The sequence below is a fragment of the Pleuronectes platessa genome, chromosome 4 (genome assembly GCF_947347685.1).
Source record: "Pleuronectes platessa chromosome 4, fPlePla1.1, whole genome shotgun sequence".
NCBI classification, from domain to species: Eukaryota; Metazoa; Chordata; class Actinopteri; order Pleuronectiformes; family Pleuronectidae; genus Pleuronectes; species Pleuronectes platessa.
The window spans coordinates 30,112,467-30,135,308 of record NC_070629.1 but is presented as its reverse complement, the minus strand read 5'-3'; the positions used below and the strand labels follow the sequence as shown (position 1 = coordinate 30,135,308).

The following is a 22,842-nucleotide window of genomic DNA, read 5'->3' as shown; positions in this document are numbered from 1 at the left end:
ATTGGTGGAGAGTGTGTCTCTGTGTAAACTTTAACAGTTTTAGAGCTCATTCTACATAAAGATGATTTAAATGAAAGAATATTTCTAACAGTTATTTAGAAATGAAATCTAAATTCTTCCACCAGTTCCTTGATTCAGTGACACTCTCTCCTCTGGTAATCCTACCCACGACCCATAATGCACTGGGGGGGGGGGGGGGGGGGGCGTGTAGGGGTTTCTAAGGCGACCATGACAGTCAACAAACATGGCTGAAGCTGCCGGGACGTCACCGCAACACGAGTGAGTTATTAATCTCCAATAAACTAAAGTCTAGATTTAATTTAATTTGATCTGTGATTCTTTAAACCTGAAAACGTTTCTGGATCAAAAGAGAAAAAAACTAATTTGATCTTAAACTGCTGCAGAAAGTTTGTAAAATGCTTCAATTGGTTTAAACTTAATAACACATTATTGTGAAAAGATAAACACCTTTTTATGTACAATATAAATATATATTCATCTTTTCACATAGTTAATCCAGTAACAGATGATTCTGATTCCATCAGTCGAGTCTCTCTCTCTCTCTCTCTCTCTCTCTCTCTCTCTCTCTCTCTCTCGAGTTTTCAGTGTAAACTTTACATTGACTGTTTCCTTCAGTTCTCAGTTGAGAGGTTTGATCAGTAACTTATGTCTCATGCTCCGAGGTCGTGGTCCTCACACGTCCAGACGTTCTCAGCCCGACATCCCATGATCCCCAAACTGTACGTGATGCCGTGGAGACAGGACATGAAGAACCAGAGGCTCCTGGTGAAGGTAGATACCTGAGGACCAGACTGATGAATCTGATCATCTTCACAATGTGAGGACAGAAAGTTCTCATGGAGTAAATAATCTGACACTAAGGGAAGGAGTGCAGCAAATTATAATGTACATGTACGTAACATCAGTCCTTTTTGTGTGTGTGTGTGTGTGTGTCAGAACGCTGCTCTGGCAGAGATACCTGTGGTTCCTCTTGAAGAGTCTTTGTGTCTTTGTGGTCGAGAGCGTCTCTGCCACAGTCAGGACGTCACCCGCCACGTCTCCTCTTCCTCCTCCTCATCTTCCTCTTCATCGTCCAGCTCCTCGGCTCCTCTCAGCCAATCAGGACTGACGGCTCATCACTCCTCCCACTTGTCCAGGTAGATGTCCAGGTTGCGTCTCAGTGAGAAATCCAGACAGATTGAAAGTGATGAAGATGTTTTTCCTGTTTCCTGCAGGTTCAACAGCTCAGTGGTGACGAGCAGACGACTTCACACAACCTGACACACACACACACACACACACTAATAAACTAATATGATAATAAAATCTGATTATACAACTGAAGCACAGCACTGGTTTCCTCTAATATAACTCATGACGATTACATTATAATGGTATTATATTGAGTTGTTGTTTCTGTTTGCAAACATGTTTTATTATTATTATTATTGTTATTAGCAGTAGTAGTAATAGTAGTAGTAGTTGTAGTTGTAGTAGTAGTAGTATTAGTTGTAGTAGTAGTAGAAGTAGAAGTAGCATCACTAGTAGAACAGTTCTCTTGTTCACCACAGGGTGTCAGTGTCATCTATTGTAGTTGCCAGTCAACGTTTATATATTTAACAGAAATGTTTAAAGAAAATAAATATGAATTTGTTATTAAATGTGTCACTGTGTTATTATGTTATTTTGATAAAAGTGTTATTTTTGTTAGCCTAGATTTCAAAGTGATTAATAATTAGTTGAAAAACATGAATCCACAAGAAGTAGAATTTAAAGTATTCTTTCATTCTAATTATGAAATTCAACAAATAAAACTTTTATTATTGTATCTTTAAGGTTTGTCATTAAACCCCATTATGATTATTATTATAAAAGTTAGTTGTTGAATTAAACTTTATTGCAGCACCGTCACATGAACAGAAGAACAGTGTTGGACATAAAGCAGCTGTTGTTCCCGATGCTAATGACGAGGCTGCACACGCACGCGCGCACACACTCACCTCCTCCGCTTGTCGTGGCCTGTGTGTGTGTCTCGGTGTGACACCAATATGACTTCTGTAGCACACAGACACACACACACACACACGCACACAAAGTTGTGCGTCACTCAGGGTTTGTTTCATGTTCGAGACCCTCCCGTCACTGTCTCCTATAGGGCGCGTGCCACAGCTGGATTCGTAATGGACACCAATCCATCCCTTTCCTCTCCTCCTCCTCCTCTCCTCCTCCTCTCCTCCTCCACTCATCATCCCTTCCTCCTCCACTCATCATCTCCTCCTCCTCTTCTCTTCCTCCTCAACTCATCATCTCTTCCTCCTCTTCTCTTATCTTCCTTCTCTTCCTCCACTCATCATCTCTTCCTCCTCCTCCTCCTCCTCTTCTCTTCCTCCTCCTCCACTCATCATCTCTTCCTCCTCCTCTCTTCCTCTTCTCCTCTCCTTCCTCCTCCACTTATCATCTCCTCCTCCTCTTCTCTTCCTCCACTCATCATCTCTTCCTCCTCTCCTCCTCTTCATCCTCCTCCACTCATCATCTCTCACTCCTCCTCTCTTACTCTTCACCCTTCTCCACTCATCACCTCCTCCTCCTCTTCCTCAGTCCCGACACGCTGGGATGTCTCTGGAGTGCAGGGAGAGAGAGAGAGAGAGAGAGAGAGAGAGAGAGAGAGAGAGAGAGAGAGAGAGAGAGAGAGAGAGAGAGAGAGAGAGAGAGAGAGAGAGAGAGAGAGAGAGAGAGAGTGATAACAATAACCCGTTTGAGTCGCCACAAGAGGAGACGCTCGTCGCACCAGCTCGCGTGTGGATGGACAGAAGACAGGAGACAGAAGACAGAAGACAGATAGAGACACAGTGCGTGTGAGCAGGTGCGTCTTTACGCGCATTAAGCACAGGTCCTGGCGCATCCAGGAGTTTGTCCGGAGCGCAGCAGCGAGGTTGACCTGTGAGTGTCTGTCGGATTCCCTCTAACTGGGTTGGACTGGTTCTTCTCTGACTGGTTCTTCTCTGACTGGTTCTTCTCTGACTGGTTCTTCTCTGACTGGTTCTTCTCTGACCGGGTCTTCTCCTGCTGGTCGGAGCTCCATGCTGCGGAGCTGCTGCTGGCCTCCCCCGTGGTTCTGGAGCAGGTGTCTGACGGTTCACCAGTGGTTCAGTGAGCGGGTTCCATCGTCTTCATGTCGGGACAGAAACCGTCCCTGAGGAGCGGCGGCTCCCCCCAGAGCCGCTTCCAGGTGGATGCGGTGACCGAGGGCTCCTCCCCGGCCCCGGGCCCCAGCGATGGCTCCAAGCCGCCGGAGGAGTCCCGGAGCCGGTTCAAGGTGGTGGGCTTCACGGACCCGGGCGCACTGGGCAGCTCCATGGACATCGGGCTCCCTCCGGATGTGTTCCGCGAGCCGGACACGACGAAGAGCGACTCGGTCAGCCTCCACTCCACGGGCACGGGACACACGCACATCTCCGACTCCCACTCCAACACGTACTACATGAGGACCTTCGGACACAACACCATAGACGCGGTGCCCAACATCGACTTCTACCGGCAAACTGCGGCGCCTTTCGGGGAGAAGCTGACCAGACCGTCGCTGTCCGAGCTGCACGACGAACTGGACAAAGTAAAGCACGAGAAACAACCGGTTCTATTTGTCCCCCCGGTGGAGACAGCAGGTTCTAGAGGGACAGGGACATTAGCGTCAGAGCTTCTCACTCAGCTGCCACACGGACATGGTTCTGATTCAAGTTTAATATTCTTAATGATCATAATAAGTTTATAAGTGTGAAATCTGAATCTTTATAAGTTCATATAAAAGATGACATGAGAAAAATATTTTAAAAGTACCTCAAGAATATGGATATATTATATATTCTATTATCTTCTTCCTGTTTGAGTTAACGTTTAGTTTCCCACAGGAGAAGTTTGCAGTTCATAAGCAGTTATTATCTCCATCACTTTATTCCTGTGGAGATACAGACTTTGATTGTTTGATGACTGAACTCATTCAATAACCACTACCCTCACTTTAATGTGCTCTGGTATGAAGGAGTCTGTTCTCAACCATAAACCTTATTAATATATAAGTTAACCTGCATCATCACTGGGATGATGACAGATCAGATTTAATGTGTCAGATTCATCTGCTGCTCTGACTTTAATTTAATATTTGTACATCACATCATCATTTTGTTGTTTACATGTGTTATAGTGAAAAGATAAGTTAGTATTTTCATATCAGTAAATAAGAGCTCAGCAGGGTGAAGCTGCGGGGGGGGGGTATTATGGGATGTTGCTGTTACGTCATCTTGTAAAGTGATTGTTAAAGTTTCTGTCGAAGTTTCAGACGCGTAACAAAACCAAGTAAACACAAAACATTCCTGTCACTCCCACCTGAGACTGTGAATGAGCCCAGTGACATCACTGGAGGCCTGACCTCCTGACACACGCACACACACACACACACACAGACAGACACACACACAGACAGACACACACACACACACAATGCTGCCTCTCATGACCCAGCAGGCTTCCCCGGTCGTGCTCCCACTCCTCTGACACATGGAGGTACCATAGATGCACATTGTCCTGAGCAGAGAAGCAGCAGGAGGTGACGAGTCACATGACTCTCTACAGTCGAGTTCAACTTGTGTCTCAGATCTTAAAGATGATTTTCAGATGAGGTCACGTGACTCTCGAGTCCCTGAGGCCTCGACCTGGAACACGCTCAACAAACTTTAGCATGAAGATGATTCTGCTTGTTTCTTCATAACAAACCTCTGATACACATCATGTCATCAGCATCAGGAAGCTAGTTAGCAGTGTTTAACAAGCTAAGTTAGCTAAGTTAGCTACGGTAGCTAAGTTAGCGAAGTCAGAGCTGGAGGTCAGGACCAGTTTATTGTTAGCAACACATCATTAGCTTCACAAGCTAAGTTAGCTAAGGTAGTTCAATTTGACAAAAAATATTTATTCTAAAACTTTGTTTTTATTTAATTTTCACCTGTCTTTTTGACTGTCACTCTTTTCCCTCTCCACTGTGATTGGCTGTCAGGAGCATTTCGAGGACGGCCTGGCCAATGGGGAGGAGATGTCGGCGGCCGAGGAGGCGGCGGCGTTGGCGGCGAAGGAGGCGAAAGGAGGAAGTGTGAAGTTTGGTTGGGTCAAAGGCGTCTTGGTCAGTGTGACGTGCACAAAGAATATCATATATTCAGAGAGATCTGATAAACGTCATCAGGATGGGGCTGGACCACATGTTGAACAGTCTGTGTGTGTGTGTGTGTGTGTGTGTGTGTGTGTGTGTGTGTGTGTGTGTGTGTGTGTGTTGCAGGTCCGCTGCATGCTGAACATCTGGGGGGTGATGCTCTTCATCAGAATGTCCTGGATTGTCGGTCAGGCTGGAATTGGTACGTGGATCAACTGAAGTTCAGTCCAGAGCAGCCAATCACAGCGAAGCTTTCCTCAAGACTCATACAGATCCTGATCCATCCTGAATATCTGTACTCGTATATATCAATACTCATTTGCAACCTTTTAATTTGCATTTTTTAGTTTGAGATTCTATTCTATTTTTTTTAATTGTATTTATTTGCTGCTTCTGCTTCGTTTTTACATTCTAGTGATTCTATTTCTCTCATGTACCTCGTGTTATGAAATGACGATAGATCTAGAATCTAGAATCTTGAATCTAGAATCTTGAATCTTGAATCTTGAATCTAGAATCTTGAATCTAGAATCTAGAATCTAGAATCTTGAATCTAGAATCTAGAATCTTGAATCTACAATCTACAATCTACAATCTACAATCTACAATCTACAATCTACAATCTAGAATCTTGAATATAGAATATAGAATCTTGAATGGAGGTAACTGCTCTGATCTGTCAGCTCATTTCTCTCCTCTTGGTTTGTTTCTTCGTGTGAACCAGGCCTGACCATTGCGATCATCCTGATGGCCAGTGTGGTCACCACCATCACTGGTCTGTCGACCTCGGCCATAGCAACCAACGGCTTCGTCCGAGGAGGTGAGATCATGTCTGTGCACAAGCTTTTATTTTGAAAACCTTCCCCGATGAGTTAAGGGATTTAGTTCTCTGGTTGTCTCAAAGTTTTCTCAGGGTCAGTTAGAACGTGTGGTTAGATCTGGAAGTCTAACAGCTGACTGAGTGTCCCGTCTGTCCAGGGGGGGCGTACTACCTGATCTCCAGGAGTCTCGGGCCGGAGTTCGGAGGATCCATCGGTCTCATCTTCGCCTTCGCCAACGCCGTGGCTGTGGCCATGTACGTTGTTGGCTTCGCCGAGACGGTGGTGGAGATGCTCAGCGTAAGGAACATTCTCGTTGTCTGTTATTCAAACTGCATCTGAAGCAGGAAGTCTGATTTCGACCTTGTTCCTGCTCTCTGGTGATTGGCTGCAGGACGTTGACGCTCTGATGACGGACGAGCTGAACGACATTCGTATCGTCGGGACTCTGACCGTCATCCTGCTGCTGGGAATCTCTGTGGCTGGGATGGAGTGGGAGGCCAAGGTAGAACCGTGGACCCACAACATCACAGAACGAAAGATTTAACACACAAAACCCTCTGCAGACGACATAATACACACAAAGTTAGTTCAGTTCACAGTGAAGAGCAGACTCCTCACTAACAGGCACCGACACTACAGCTAGAAGTAGATGGTTCAAATGTCACCAAAGCAAATATGACCTTTGTTTTTAATGACATCATCTGGTTGTGACCTCTTCCTCCTCCTCGACCTTCAGGCTCAGATCATCCTCCTCATCATTCTGCTGGGAGCCATCGCCAACTACTTCATAGGAAGCTTCATAACGGTGGAAAAGAAGGAGCCTAAAGGATTCTTCGGCTACAGCGGTCAGTCTGCACGGATGACTTCCTCCTCTGGTTCATATCCAGATCAGTTTGAAGTTCAGATCTCAAATCCCTGGTTCGTCTTTCTCCACCTTCAGGGGCCATCTTCCTGGAGAACCTGGGTCCAGACTTTAGAGAGGATGAGACGTTCTTTTCTGTGTTCGCCATCTTCTTCCCAGCAGCCACTGGGATCCTGGCTGGAGCCAACATCTCAGGAGACCTCACAGTAAGTATCACGTAGAAAGTGATTAACAGCCGGGAACTCCCACCTGCAGCTTCAGCCTTCTCTGATTGGTTAGAGGAGCCATGCTGATGGACAGAGTTCAGAAAGGATCTTCTCTGATCTGCTGTTCACTGAGTCTGGATCTCAGAAGCTAGTTCCTCTCCACACTAACACAAGTGTTGTGTGGTGGCTGTGAAGTGACTGTCATCGTGCTCCTGCCTCTAGGACCCTCAGACAGCGATCCCTAAAGGAACCCTGCTCGCCATCCTGGTCACTGGACTCACCTATGTGGCTGTCGCCCTCTCTGCAGGTTAACGCCCAACACAACCTCTACACAACCTCTACACAACCTTATCCACACAGATTCGTATTCATACTCGACAACTTGGGGGTAACTCTGTGGATTAAATGTTACGTTTTATCAAACTAATATAGAAAATGTATAAACCAGAGAAGAGGTTGTTTCTTCTCCTCTTCAGGATCCTGCATCGTGAGAGACGCGACCGGCGACCACAACGACACGGTGAGCGACACGGTGAACTGCACCGACGCCGCCTGCACGCTGGGCTACGACTTCTCCATCTGCAAAGAGGGCGGCTGCCAGTTCGGCCTGATGAACGACTTCCAGGTGACTCACACTCCCAGCTGCGTTCAGGGATATGGATTCCTTCTCTGTTTGTTATCACACGCATAGATATATATATAAAGGCTAGATGTCTCGTCCGCGTTTCCGGCCAACGGACTCGAACGTCCGCACATGGCGGCCATCTTTCGTCAGGGGGCTCGCTCACCCATAACAATGTGTTGGTAGTGGTACGTGTACTTTTTAAAGAAAAGAAAATAAAACTATTCTTGATGTGTATTTGTAAAGGGAAATCTTGTACCTATTTAAGAACATTATTCAATTTTTTTGAAAATAACATAATTATTCATAAGTATGTAGTGTCATAACTACATCTCTGACGTTTATAACAAACCAAACCGTTTAAAAATCCGTTGAAAATTTAACAAGTTATAGTTATTTAAAAAGTACGTACCATTACATCACAATGTTATGGGTGAACGAGCCCCCTGACGCAAGATGGCCGCCATGTACGGACGTTCGACTCCATGACTCTGATGTCAGATGGTAGTGTAGATGCTACTCTCAGCTGGTCTTCCAGGTTTGGGTCAGTCCATCTGGAGTGAAGTGAACTTCTCACAGCAGCAGGTCGTCTCACCCTGTAGTGCTCATCCCCTCAGAAAGTGAAAGTCCTGTTGGTGGAGTTTATAGAACCGGAGCAGAAGGATTTATTTGACATTTATAAAACCAGTTGTGGGTCAAGCTGAAGCTTTGAGGAACACGTGGGCTTCAGTCTCGACAAAACCAGAACATCTTCATCTTCATCTTCATCTTCATCTCCCTCTGAGGCTTTTAACCAGCTAACAAATCAAAGAATAGAGACGACTGAGGAAGTACGACTTCTTTCTCTGCTCATGATGACATCACTTCTTTGTCTCTGCTCCAGTTAATGTGTCGGATGTTTTTGTTTCAATCACACAAATGTGAATAAATGAGAATTGATCGTCGCTGTCTCTGGACATAAAATAAAATACACACAAATTCTGCTCCGGTTGTTTAACAAGTTTGAATCGTGACCGACTGATGATCCTGTGTGTGTGTTTGTGTGTGCGTGTGCGTGCATGCATGTGTGTGTGTGTGTGTGTGTGTAGCCAAACAACGTGCAGCAGTAATAATAGTGACTGTTGTTTCCAGTCACAAGGTTCTCGCTGGTTGGAGACGGAGCTGAATGAGAGCATTGACAACATCCACCTACACACACACACACACACACACACACACACACACACACACACACACACAGTGCAGTTTTTAAATCCTTCAGACAGAAACACTTGCTCTTGTTTTAAGCTGCATTGTAAAATGTGTATGAATCTTAAACTTGTGTTTTGTTCTCTTCCTGTTTACATCACTGCTGTTTTTATATTGTTTACTTATTCTTTCACTCATCTTACTGAAGCTCCTTATGTTTATTGTTTTGTTGCTGTGATTGAAATGTTCCAGTTGTGCGACTAACAGAGATCTATCTTTTTGTGAATCTCTTCTGTTCTTATCTCACACGCGGCTGTTTCCTCTGACGTGTCGATGATGATTCTACTAACAACTAACTGACGTCCCAGTGTTGGTCGGTATCGAGGCTGAGACCTGTCCTCGTGTCCTCGTGTCCTCGTGTCCTCGTGTCCTCGTGTCCTCGTGTCCTCGTGTCCTCAGTCCACAGACTGTGAATGAAGACGTGTCCCCGACACACGCTCTTCACCTCTGGCCTCACAGGCGTTGTGTTTCAGTCTGGACGAACAGTAACTAAGAGGTTTGTGATGACGCAGGCGTCCACACTCTCGTCCTGACTGGTTCCCATTAATGAACCAGTCTGAGTGTGTGAGGACGAACAACCAGAGCCAGAGATCCCAGCACCGAGGAGCAACTCTGTCCAGTTAACTGAATCTCACAGAACCGTGACCCTCACTGAACGGAGTTGTGTGTGTCTGTGACCAGGTGATGGGTCTGGTGTCGGGCTTCGGGCCTCTGATCACCGCCGGGATCTTCTCAGCCACTCTCTCGTCGGCTCTGGCCTCGTTGGTCAGCGCGCCCAAAGTCTTCCAGGTGAGAAACCAGACTTTTGTTTGACCTCAGGACCAGAACCACAGAAGATTGAAGGAGGAAATAAATCTTGTTGTGGTTTCAGGCTCTGTGCAAAGACAAGATCTACCCGGGGCTGGCTGGTTTTGCGAAAGGTTACGGGAAGAACAACGAGCCGCTGCGTGGCTACGTCCTGACCTTCTGCATCGGCCTGGCCTTCATCCTGATCGGTGGGTACCTGAACGCATCACCGCTCCGTCTTTAACCCCTTATAGTCAATTGTCGTGAATTCACCTCAAACCCCATACCGGTCTTAATGCTGCCGAGGGGACGATTGTGCCTGATGGTGCAAATACTACACATACCAAGGAGGGTATTGGAAGCACTCTGCCACCATCTAGTGGTCGGAGTGGAAAATACATACTAGCCCCTTGGGACTGTGCAGCAAAGTTATTTTGAGGTACTAAGCTGTATTTGAAATACTGTGATGATGGAACAGCAGTGATTGTACAGAAAACATGTTGTTTTTCAATTTCAAGCAAAAACAGCATCAATATAATAATCTACATACCATAGACTGGAAAATGTGTTAAATTAAGGTTATGCCCCATTATGCCTAATGTCGCTAATTTGCCTCATACCTTAATTTGATATCTATTGTATATGATATATTGAAATTAACAATCTCCACTCAACTTAGCATCTGTATGGCAGCCAAAAACACAAATGTTTTTTTTTAAATATAATTGGAAATTAATTCAGGCAATAAGGGGTTAACAACTTTATAATGTCACAAACACATCTTCGTCTCCTGAATATGAAACTCTTTCCTTCGTCTCTTAGCCGAGTTGAACATCATCGCTCCAATCATCTCCAACTTCTTCCTGGCGTCCTACGCTCTCATCAACTTCTCCGTGTTCCACGCGTCTCTGGCAAACTCTCCAGGTAAATCACCAGAGCTCTGGATCTGAGACTTTCACACGTTAAGGTTTGAATTTATTTACACTTTAATATTTGATTCTGACTTTGGAAAATATGAGCAGAACTTAAACTGAAGGTTTTCTTAATTGATGTTTCTTCTAAAGACAACAGGATCCCTTTGTATACAACTTGCTGTGATGATTGTTGATGTACAGTAAGCTAGCATGGCTCTTTCCGTGTCACGCCCCTCTCCCACCACAGGGTGGCGCCCCAGCTTCAAGTACTACAACATGTGGGTGTCCCTTGCTGGGGCGATCCTGTGCCTGGTGGTGATGTTCGTCATTAACTGGTGGGCGGCACTGGTCACTCTGCTCATCGTCCTCGCGCTCTACATCTACGTCAGCTACAAGAAACCAGGTGAGGAGCTGCTCCTTCCACATTTCATCCTTTAGAACCACGAGACGTAGACCTGATCTGTGACCCTGGACCTGATCTCCTACGTGTTGTTCTACCTCGTTATCCAGCAGCTCCTTCCTCTTGTGTGTCACTTTGTTGTGTTGTTGTTATTTGTGGTCTTTGTCTCCTGCAGATGTGAACTGGGGATCGTCCACTCAGGCTCTGATGTACAACCAGGCTCTGACTCACTGTCTGAACCTCACGGGAGTCGAGGACCACGTGAAGAACTTCAGGTCAGCTGACTGGTTCCATGACATCATGATGTTTTATAACCAATCAGAGCAGAGAGAATTAAATCTGATCCTGTGATGCTGTGTGATTTTTGAGTTAGAAGATTCAGGGGGAAATATCGTGAAAACACTTTTGACCTTTTGACTTCTGTCGAGCATCAAAGTAAAATTCACGACCTGTATTAATTTGATGTGTTATTGTCCTTACTGATGAATTCCCTGTTTCCAGGCCGCAGTGTTTGGTGCTGACTGGTTTTCCAAACTCTCGCCCTGCTCTGCTGCAGCTGGTTTATTCTTACACCAAGAACGTGGGCCTCATGGTCTGTGGCCACGTCAAGACTGTACGTAACCAACACACACATCACTCACTGGGAACTCAACAGGCTTAACACGAGGGACACAACCACACATCATCCAGACGTGTCAAACCATCACAAACTTATCATCTGGATATTTGCAGATTATTTGTTGATGTTTAATTGATTAATTCAATAGTTGTTATAGCTCAACTTTTATATTTAAGAGCAAAGGGATCATTCATTTATTGATTTTATTTTAAAATAAGCAAAGTAAGTGATATAAAAGTTCTGTACGAGCAGAATTAACTCACCGTGGTTTGTATCTTTGTATATGAATCCACTTCTGATTGTCTGTGTGTCCTCGTCCACGTCGTCCGTCTTCAGACGTCCCGTCGGCCGAACTTCAAGGAGCTGTCCCAGGACCACGCCCGCTCTCAGCGCTGGCTCAATGAGAAGAGCATCAAGGCCTTCTACACGCCCGTGTTCTCCGACAGCCTGAGGCACGGGACGCAGTTCCTCCTGCAGGTCAGAGCACGTGGAACACACTGTCCCTCACGTCCCCCTTGTCCCGGCTCCGTCCCCTGACCTGTCCTCTGCTCCTCAGGCTGTGGGGTTAGGTCGTCTGAAGCCCAACACGCTGGTCATGGGTTTCAAGAACAACTGGAGTGAAGGAGACATGAGGGACGTGGAGATCTACGTCAACACGATACAGTAAGAAGGAGTCTGTGTGAGGAGACACTGGAGATCTTTAGAATCAGAGACTCGACCTGAAGACACGTGTCCCACAAACCGGAGCTCCTCTGTTCTCTGTTCCAGTGACGCCTTCGACCTTCAGTTTGGAGTCGTGATCCTCCGGCTGCAGGAAGGACTGGACGTGTCTCACATCCACGGACAAGGTACAAGCGTCTCCTTCTGTCTGTCCACCCACTGAATGTCCTGCATCTGTCCCATGTCCCTGTTTGTCCTCCACAGACGAGCTGCTGCCTCACGAGAAGCCGCCAGTCGGCACCGACCAGGTGGTGTTTTCCGTGACTCCGGCTAAAGACTCGGACTCGGACTCGAGTCCTTCAAAGACCACGAGCTGCCAGAGCAGTCCACTCATCATCAAAGGTAACAGGACGGAGAACCACCCGAGGAGATCTGTGGAGCTCAGACCTTCTCTAATGTCCCATCTCTATCTCCTTCTTGTGTTTTCCTCTTTGTAGAAACCAAGTCTCCTCTGAGTCTGACGGACCAACGTCTGCTGGAGTCCAGTCAGCAGTTCAAGAAGAAACAGGGAAAAGGAACCATCGACGTGTGGTGGCTGTTTGACGATGGAGGTCAGCTGGTTGTTGAAGTGATAAACTGTGACGTTCATTAACCAGAAGCTACAGTGTGAATGTTTGTGTGTCTGTGTGTGTCTGTGTGTGTGTGTCAGGTCTGACGCTGCTGATCCCCTACCTGCTGACCAACCGGAGCAAATGGGGCGACTGCAGGATCCGCGTCTTCATCGGAGGGAAGGTCAACCGCATCGACCGCGACCGCCGAGTGTGAGACGACTGTGGAGCTTCTGCTCGACACAAACACACAACAACCGACACACTGTGTGTCTTCCTCCCTGTGTGTTGATCTGTTGTGGTTCTGTCTCGTGTCTCCAGGATGGCCACGCTGCTCAGCAGGTTCAGGATCGACTACTCGGACATCAACGTCCTCGGGGACATCAACACCAAACCCAAGAAACACAAGTACGAGCTCCGAGAATACACAACCTAGATCTTATGAGATATAACAAATCATGAGGTCGTTAATAACACGTTCACAGACCGGATCCGTCATCGTGATCAACAGAAAACTCTTCATGAGCCTAAATGTTCTGCACCGAACTGATCACGTTACATTTGAGATAAATTCAGATTTTAAACTATGAAACGTTTCCACCTCAAACCAGCAGCTTGATTAAAGTGAGTCTGTTGAGTGTGAATCAGGAGGAAGTTTCCTCTTCACCCTGAACGTTGTCCATGCATCAGATCTGTTTTCTAGAAGAGTCGGTGAACAGCGGTTTGAGTTCGATTCCCTGACTTGTGTCTGTGCAGTAAGCTGAGCTTCAAGGAGCTGATCGAGCCGTACCGGCTGAAGGAGGACGACATGGAGCAGGAAGCTGCCGAGCGGCTGAAAGCTCAGGAGCCGTGGAGGATCACTGACAACGAGCTGGAGCTGTACAGGGCCAAGGTACTGACCCCCCCCCCCCCCCCCCCCGCCCTGAACACAGGGACTCCAGATGTTGAACTCAACTGATGTTTGTGTGAATTTCAGACGAATCGTCAGATCCGACTGAATGAGCTGGTGAAGGAGCACTCGAGTAACGCCAAGCTCGTGGTCATGTAAGAGACGCACTTCCTCATTTAACATATAAAGACACAACAGGGATCTCTAGTTTCATTTTTACTCTTATTAGTTTAACTTGGAAAGTACTTTGTTTTAAGCTTTAAAAATAAAGAAAATCATTATTATTATTATTAATGTAGGATTGAAGTGATGTATACTGTGTCTAGTGAGACAATATTGTGCTGACACGAGGGTCAAAGGAACAAAGTGTGACCACAAACTGGAGAAACTGGATTATTGATAATTAAGGTTTTGATAGTTGAGACGTTAAATAAAGAGAAAGAACCTTTCAGGTTGAGTTGTAGAAGAAATGAGACGTGTGATGATTCTGTTGTTGAAATAAACACAAACTGAAACACAACGGAGACGTTTGAGTTCCTCGTTGTGCAGAAGGGAACCTCGACCTTTGACCTCTGTGGTTTTACAGTAACTGTATTAATGACAAACACTCAAAGGTCCTCTTCTGTGTGTGTTCTCCTGTGTGTGTGTGTGTGTTCATTGTGTTGACTCCTCAGCACAACTTCACCTGCTCTGTCTGATGTATTGAACAGTAATGACCCCCCCCCCCCCCCCTTCTCACACAGGAGCATGCCTCTGGCGAGGAAGGGCACCGTGTCCAGCGCCCTCTACATGTGTTGGCTGGAAACTCTGTCCAGAGACGCCCCCCCCCTGCTGCTGGTTCGAGGAAACCACCAGAGCGTCCTGACCTTTTACTCCTAACACACACTCGAGCACATGCGCACACGGACACACACACACACACACCAACACACACACACACACAAACACACACACACACACTCTCCTGCTGTAAAGTGTCTTTCAGTCTAATTTCCTCATCAACACATTAATCAGCTCGAGATGTTTCTCAGTAACGTTTGTATATTCTGTGGATTCTGTGTTTTTATGAACGTGTGTAACTATGGTTAAATATTAATTTAATATATAATAACATTTGTGATGATAAAAATGATGAATACAGAGTGTGTGGATTTTTTATTTCCGCTGTGTCTGAAGCGTGAGACTGTTTTTCTGATAACATTATTTTGTGTATTATTTTATTAAAATGTTCACTAAGCAATATTTACAACTTTGTTTTGACTTTTTACTTCTCAAGGATCATTTTAATTTCTCTTGTTGGAGACTTTGTTCAAATGAAACTGGTTGTGTCGCAAAGTTTGATCAATAAAACACAAATTAAGAAGTGAACATTAGAATATAAACTGACCGGAACAAAAGCATCAATACAAAAATAATAAAGATGAATCAGTAAATATGCTTCTGAGATAACTCACCAAATCACAACATGTGACAATGTTTGACAATTACATTTATTATATCTTACAGAATGAGGTTTACTTTAACTTTTACTCTTCACTTTTTTTTTTTACTGGAAATGATCTTAATACTTATTGAAGCAGAAATAGTGGAATAAAAGTGTTTTGACTGATTTTTACATTTGAAGCTGTTGAGCACTGATGAACTTTCAGAGTCACGTGTTAGATTTATTTATTAATTATTCTCTTTATATAAAAATCTCAGGTTTTGTTTGAATATTCGTGAATGAAACGTCACGTAAAATGAGTGAATGCATGAATAATAACTCTATAGAGGAATGAATGAATAATATATAGTAACTGGACTTTATCCTCAACCTGTTCATGTAACAGGTTGAACCCTGTGGTTTACGGCGGTGTGGTGTGGCCCTGAACGCGTCACAGTGGCTGCTCCTGAACGCATCTCGAGTTTCTTCATGCAGCTGAAGGTCGAAGATTCTTCAACGATTCGGATTCTGAAGAAGATCAAAGGAGAACCAGCTTCTAACGAGAGACTCAGGTTCGTTCACACCAGTTTACAACCAGCTTCAAACCAGTTTCACACCAGTTTCAAACCAGCTTCACACCAGTCTATCTCAGGTTTGAGTCCAGGTTGAATCTCAGGTCTGATCTTTGGTTTTATTCCAGGTTTAAATCCACATTAATCTCAGGTTTTGATTTAATCTCAGATGAGAACCAACGTATTGAATCTTCTGCAGTTACGTTCGATTCTCTTCAGTTTCCTGGTTTGTTTTACGTGAATGACGTAACGACAGGTCACATGACTCCGTACAGAGCCCACAGTGCTTTAATTTGATGATTGTTATTGTGGTTTTTATTTGTATTAATGTTGTTGTTATGAAAACAGAACCACGTGTCTCTCTGCAGGTGTTTTGTAACGTTTTATAACTACGAGAGATTTGATTGACAGTTGTCTCCTCCAATGAGAGGACGAGCAGCAGGCGAGAGGAATATTTAAAGGTGCAGAATCCAGCTGATGTACTTTAGTACAAGTTTTAAAGTACTTGTACTTTAGTACAAGTTTTAAAGTACAGTACAAGACAGGCAAACGTTAAATATGTAAATGGTTACTACACTGTAAGAAATACACAATCACAAGTAAAAGTAAAAATAATATACTGTACAAAGATACTCAACTTCTCATAAAAGACCAGCACTGAAGTTGTATATGTAAAAGTACTAATGTTACACTTTAACAAATACTGACAATGTCATTAAAGTAAAATGTTCTAATATTACACAATATGAACAATACTCCATTCCATGTAAAGGACATGAGCTGATAATGTTATGTAGGTAAACGTTCTAATAAAACTATAATAATACAAATAATCCTCCAATACATTCTCGTTAAATGTTATTTAAGTAAAGGTATGTGAGTATAATCAGGGACACATTTCAACATGTTGTTTTGTCGACAGTTTTTAATTCTAATTATTAAAATGAGCTAAAACGAGTCAATATAATGAAAATGAACCTTTTTTTGAATATAGTATTTTGTAGAAACGTGTCCTCAGATCAGTTTGACTCCGGTTCATCCTCTGGGAGCCTGAACGATGAGCGTCCAGTCGCGTGCTGAGGAGGAGCTGCTGGAGAAGTTCCTGGACGCTGCAGCCAGAGGACACGTCCCCCAGGTGTCCTCACTGCTGTCCCACGTCCCCTCGCTCATCAACCAGACAGGAAGCAGCGGCTGGACGGCGCTGATGCTCGCCGCTCGCCACGGACAACTTCCTGTGGTGGAGGAGCTGCTGTCACGTGGGTACATACAAGTATTCATCATCATGAGTAAACACAGAGCTTCTACCTCATGTGACACCAGTGATACACTCTCCACATCCTCGAGTACACAGTCGTACAGTAATACTCACAATCTGTATGTGAGACTGGAATACTTTAATGTACTTTATCATAATACTCTGGTTTAGTGTCTTAACATCACTTCCTGTATCACTGATGATGGATTTGATTTATGTTGTATACCTTTTACTAGTTTTATACTTTTATCCAAAGTCTTTGTTTCATTGCTCATGTGTTCTTATGGATTTTACTCTTATCTCACTTTAATTATAGCAGCACATAATTCAGATTCATAATTCAACTGCAGATTGAAGGATCGTAAAAAATAAATAAGCTGGAGGGAGAAAGTAATTAAACAGGAATCAGAACCTGAAGAGAAACCACGAGATAAGAGGAAGTGAAGGAAGAGGGAAAGAAGAAAATAACGAGAACTGAAAGAAAGTTTAAACTAGAGTTTAACGAAGCTATAATCTGTAACTGAGAGAATATTAAAACTATAAAGGACTAAAACGAGAACTAGAATAAAACTACAAGTAAAATATGAGTAGAGCTGCAGAGGAGCTGATAATTTGACAAATCTTTATCAGTTTTATATAAATAAATGTTCAGTTTAAATGATGAAGATCTAAAAGCAGTCACTCTCCCTCCTTCATCTTCCAGCTGTGACAAGTTCTCCGTGAACTCTTCTTCACAAACCGCCTACGACGTGTCCAGGTTCTGGGGCCACAGGCACATCTCCAGCCTCCTGGGGGGGGCGGAGCCCGGCAGCCTGCGGGTCCTGCCGGGCTCCGACCTCGTCCCGCAGGAGAACTACTTCAGCCGGGAGACGCTGGACCGGCTGAGCGCCAAGAGGACGGACACCGAGTGGATGGAGGCGAGACAGAGGGACGAGGACAGCGTCTACCTGCTGTTCTCCAGCCTCAGCCCCATGGTCAGCTGCCCCGAGGACCAGGGCTCAGAGGTACCAGAGGGAGCATCACTGAGGTTCTGATGTGAACCTGATGAAGACTACGGTCTGAAGGTCACTTAACGACTCATCAACAGAGAGATGAAGAGTTGTTTCAGTCTTTAAAGACTTTTGATGGTGATTCTAACTCCTACAGGGGAAGATGAAGCTGTGTCGGTTCAGGTATGAGGCCGTGAGAGATCTTCTCCAGGAGCCTGCCACTGTGCTCGTCTTCTTGGGAGTGGAGAGGAGGAAGAACCCCCCCCCCTCCTCCTCCTCCTCCTCCTCCTCCTCTCAGACGCAGGAGGCCGGTCAGGAGCCTCCAGCCTGGTTTGCCGTCGGCTCAGATGAAGACGCAGCCGAGCTTCTGAAACGCTGCAGAGAGAAGAGCTGCTTGTTCCCGAGGAGCCCGAACAGAGACCTGCTGCAGCTGAGCGAGGACGAGGCCGGTGAGGAACATCTACGTTCTTCATCTGAAGGAACTTTAACACTTCTGTCTCCAGATGTGTGACTCTGCTCTGGCTCCTGGTCTCCAGGCGTGGTGGCCCAGGCGCGCTCGGTGCTGGCGTGGCACAGCCGCTACGCCTTCTGTGCCACGTGCGGCAGCAGCACCCGGCCGGAGGAGGCCGGACACAAGAGGAGCTGCCTGGACTCGAACTGCCGGAGCCGGAGGGGCGTCCACAACACCTGCTACCCACGAGTCGGTACGTCCTCTGGGGGGGGGGGGGGGGGGGCAGCCTCCACGGGATCAACCTCATTCAGTCCCTAATAACTTATTCACTTCAAAGGATTCATCTTAATTCAGGTTCTTCACGTCTTTTATGGGGAATAACTCATTTGTAAAAAATATTTAGAAAGATTTGAGTGTTTGATGTTGTGGTGATGTCATCGATCTGGTTGTGCAGCTGGTGGCCGATTAATAAACATTATTAATATCAACAGAAAGATTTATATTAGTCCTCAAAGGATGAAACCTCACGACGACTGGATGAATTCAGTTTCTTGTCTTCAGACCCGGTCGTCATCATGCTGGTGATCCATCCTGATGGAAACCAGTGCTTACTGGGAAGGAAGAAGATCTTTCCTGCTGGCCTGTTCTCCTGTCTGGCTGGTTTCATAGAGCCTGGTAACTCTCACACACACACACACAGACACAGACACACACACACACACACACAGACACACAACACACTCACCCCCCCCCCCCCCCCTCCTGCAGGGGAGACGATGGAGGAGGCGGTGAGGAGGGAGACGGAGGAGGAGAGTGGGGTGAAGGTGGGACATGTCCAGTACGTGTCCTCTCAGCCGTGGCCGATGCCGTCCAGCCTCATGCTGGGATGCCTCGCTGTCGCCACGACGACCGACATCAAGGTGGACGAGAACGAGATCGAGGAGGCCCGCTGGTTCCCACGGCAACAGGTACCACCAGAGAAGAAATACTGTAAATAACAATAAGAACAATATTCATAAACCTAACCCTTTGTAGAATAATGTCGTGAATTCGCCTCAAACCCCATTCCGGTCTTAATGCCAGCGAGGTGACGATTGTGCCTGATGGTGCAAATACTACACATACCAAGGAAGGTATTGGAAGCACTCTGCTGCCATCTAGTGGTCGGAGTGGAAAATACATACTAGCCCCTTGGGTCTGTGCAGCAAAGTTATTTTGAGGTATTAAGCTGTATTTTAAATACTGCTTTGATGGAACAGCAATAATTGCACAGAAAACATATGTTGTTATTCAATTTCAAGCAAAAGCAGCATCAAGATAATAATTTACAAACCAAAATTTGTTAAATTAAGGTTATGCCCCATTTTGCCTAATGTCGCTAATTTGCCTCATACCTAAATGTATATCTATTGTATATGCTATATTGAAATTAACAATATTAACAATCTCCACTTAATTTAGCATCTGTATGACAGACCAAAAACACCAATAATATTTTTGTTATATAATTGGAAATTAATTCAGGCAGTAAGGGGTTAATAACAAGAATATTCAAAATAATGAGAATATTAAGTTTCAATATCGCCACAAACTTTAAAATCAACAGAGCCCAGATTCTGTCTTAAAGCAGGAGAGAAGAATCTTCATGAATCTGACCCGAGGCTTTTCCCTCCTCGAGGAGACGACCTCTGACCTCTGACCTCTGTTTCTCTTTAGGTGATCGACTCCCTGTTCAGAGGAGAAGCTCCGGCCTTCGTCTTCCCTCCCAGACAGACCATCGCTCACCAGCTCATCAGACACTGGGTGGGAATCAACTCCAACCTCTGACCAGTGCAGCCCTCGACCTCAGAGCTCCAGACTGGTGCTCAGTGAACTGGGAAGGAACCAGCTTCAACTGGAGGAATCACTTCTGTTAAATCTCCTCCAGCTTGTTCCTGTAGAAGTCGAGTTGAAGCTCACCTCAGAATTCAAGATGATTAAATAACATTATTAAATTAAAAAAAGTGGAAAGGTTATGAGGAAATGTTTAGAGGGTAAAATCTTAGGTTCTGTTTCAAAGGCAAGTTGGGATCATAATTTAATACAAATAAAATGTCTAATTTTAAAGTCTGGTCAACTTTATTTTGCAATTCAAAAACCAACCATGTGTGATGTTAAACAATTCTATTCTGTTGTTAGACTGATAAAGGATTCTCTTATCGTACAGCTATAACAAATATTTGATAATATTTAAACTATAGATTAAATCTATAACTCCAATTGAGTTTATATTATTTCATATTGACGAGAACTGATCGAAACAAAGTGGATTTTCTCAAATAAGTCAAATCTACACAGACTTTGATGTCGAGGTCCAAACGTGAAAATAGTTAATGATTAATGTGAAAGTCCAATGAAGAGGAAAACATTAGACATTAACATGCTAACATACACATAAGGATACAATATCATGTTAACTCCAGAGAGGTTCCTGTAATAAGCATTTTGACTTTGTTTCAACACTGAAACATTTGCATTGTGTTTATTTCTTTTAAAAACGACCAAAAACCCAAATGTTCCTCATTTGTTTATTTTTAAGTTTCTTTCATCAAAAGCAAAAAGATTCCGCTCATTCTTTTCTTTTCTTATAGAAAATGGAAACAAAAGAAATTTGCCTCGTACAAACATTTAAAAATGACAAACGGAACAAAAGAAAGAAGAAATGCTGTACAGAGGGGATTCACACACACACACACGCACACACAGACACACAAACTGAGCTGCTGCAGACAAACACAAGAACTTTAATTCTTCATGTGAAGTTTGAAACTGTTAAAATGTCAAGTTAATGGATGTGAGACAAAAATAAACAACTTTTCCCCATAAGTCCTGAAAATCTGATTTTCAGTGGTTGTCACCGGCGAATGATACAAAATGAAAACAGGTGCAGCAAAAAAATAAAGAAAGAATAATAAAGGATTCAGCCGGTAAACGTGTCGGCTGCGTTTCTAACTGGAGCTTATTTACAGAATGGATAGAACCTTCTGCACCGGTTTGTGTCTGATTCACTGACGCTCACATGATCTGAAGAATAAGACGACCTCTGACCTCTGACCTCTGGGACCTGGATCAGAGTGGACCAGCAGAGAGTTAGTGTTGGATGCTGACGGAGGTTCAGACGAACTGGAACACGTGAGACTTTGACACTTGAAGGTTCATGATGCAAAGTGAGAAAACGTCTCAGTCTGAGAGTTTCCAGATAAACGAGACGAGAACGTTTCTTCAGTTAATGTACGAAGTGAGAAAGATGAAGAACTGATTGAAACTTTCATTTATCCATCACAACAAAATGTTGCTTGTTAAATAAGTTAAGTCCTCAGTTGATCTTTTAGAGATTTGAGCCGCTGATGAAAAAGTTTAACACGACTTCAAACTGTTGCTTTAAAATAAAAAATGGCGTCAACAACTCATCTGAAACCGAAGCAGCTGAAGACGAATGAATGAAGAAGAACATCTGAGAACGACTTCACCGTCTGAGCTCCGGCCACACGCACACGTCTTCTCCAACCACCGTAACGCACACACATCACATGACCGTCCACTGGTCATGTGATGTAAACAGGAAGTAGATTGTCTCCTCTGCAGTGGGTTGCTTACTAACAGAGGAGCAGTGATGGTGAAGAGTCAGAGCAGGTGGAGCTGTCACCGACAGGAAGTGCTTCTGACAGGACGTGTCACCGACAGGAAGTGCTTCTGACAGGACGTGTCACCGACAGGAAGTGTTAGCGACGCTTTGTGTTCACGGCTATTAGTCGAGTCATGTGACTGATGAGAACCAATCAGGAAGAGAACGTCTGCGTCTCAGTTTCTGTTCAAACTGAAACGAGGCGGGCGGCGTTTACTACAGCGTGTCCGTGTGGGCGGAGCCTAACTTTGTCTTAAACCAAATGTGAAATCAGTCGAGTTCCATTTCTAACATCTACACTGTTTCTATGTTTTCCTTGATTTACACTTTTTATTGATTTGAATCAGTAGCAAAGTAAAATCACTTTTATATCTGAGATCCCTTTTCTGACTCGGTTCCCCAGAGATCCATCCTGCCTGTCAGCACAGAGTGGGGGGGGGGGGGGGATTCGTGTTCTCCACCCAGCAGAAACTGCTGCTCGTTCACTTCTACACATGAAGGCTTCACTTTGGTTCAAGCATATTGCTCCTTTACCTCATTCTGATTCATATCGGTCTTTACCAGCCGCTCTCTCTCTCTCTCTCTCTCTGAGCAGAGGAGAGGAGAGTTCACTCCTCAGTCTCTGTGTTTCTCTTCCTAACTTCATGATTAGCAGGAGG

General features: G+C 44.7%; 2 protein-coding genes and 1 long non-coding RNA gene across 3 annotated transcripts; 2 read left to right on the top strand and 1 right to left on the bottom strand.

Moving 5' to 3' along the window:
- The first annotated feature begins 3,172 nt into the window (after positions 1 to 3,172).
- Positions 3,173 to 14,708, top strand: LOC128437735 (solute carrier family 12 member 2). The gene is made up of 26 exons (XM_053419973.1): positions 3,173 to 3,610; positions 5,045 to 5,167; positions 5,321 to 5,396; positions 5,919 to 6,014; positions 6,173 to 6,312; positions 6,407 to 6,517; positions 6,752 to 6,860; positions 6,956 to 7,083; positions 7,306 to 7,390; positions 7,560 to 7,708; positions 9,635 to 9,742; positions 9,825 to 9,948; positions 10,562 to 10,663; positions 10,901 to 11,056; positions 11,229 to 11,328; positions 11,555 to 11,666; positions 12,009 to 12,149; positions 12,229 to 12,335; positions 12,441 to 12,520; positions 12,597 to 12,734; positions 12,830 to 12,943; positions 13,042 to 13,153; positions 13,262 to 13,348; positions 13,697 to 13,832; positions 13,917 to 13,984; positions 14,573 to 14,708. Exons 1-26 carry the CDS (start codon positions 3,173 to 3,175, stop codon positions 14,706 to 14,708), a joined length of 3,276 nt encoding a protein of 1,091 aa, XP_053275948.1.
- A 971-nt stretch (positions 14,709 to 15,679) lies between these two features.
- nudt12 (nudix (nucleoside diphosphate linked moiety X)-type motif 12) lies at positions 15,680 to 21,899 on the top strand. The gene is made up of 8 exons (XM_053420031.1): positions 15,680 to 15,824; positions 16,819 to 17,084; positions 17,783 to 18,083; positions 18,226 to 18,517; positions 18,605 to 18,772; positions 19,081 to 19,194; positions 19,288 to 19,487; positions 20,236 to 21,899. Exons 2-8 carry the CDS (start codon positions 16,882 to 16,884, stop codon positions 20,344 to 20,346), a joined length of 1,389 nt encoding a protein of 462 aa, XP_053276006.1. The 5' UTR covers positions 15,680 to 15,824; positions 16,819 to 16,881; the 3' UTR covers positions 20,347 to 21,899.
- LOC128437776 (uncharacterized) lies at positions 21,073 to 22,841 on the bottom strand. Its single transcript, XR_008338260.1, has 2 exons — positions 22,230 to 22,841; positions 21,073 to 22,197 (listed from the first exon to the last, which is right to left on the bottom strand). It is a non-coding gene; the product is annotated as an uncharacterized LOC128437776 (long non-coding RNA).
- Position 22,842: the final 1 nt, after the last annotated feature.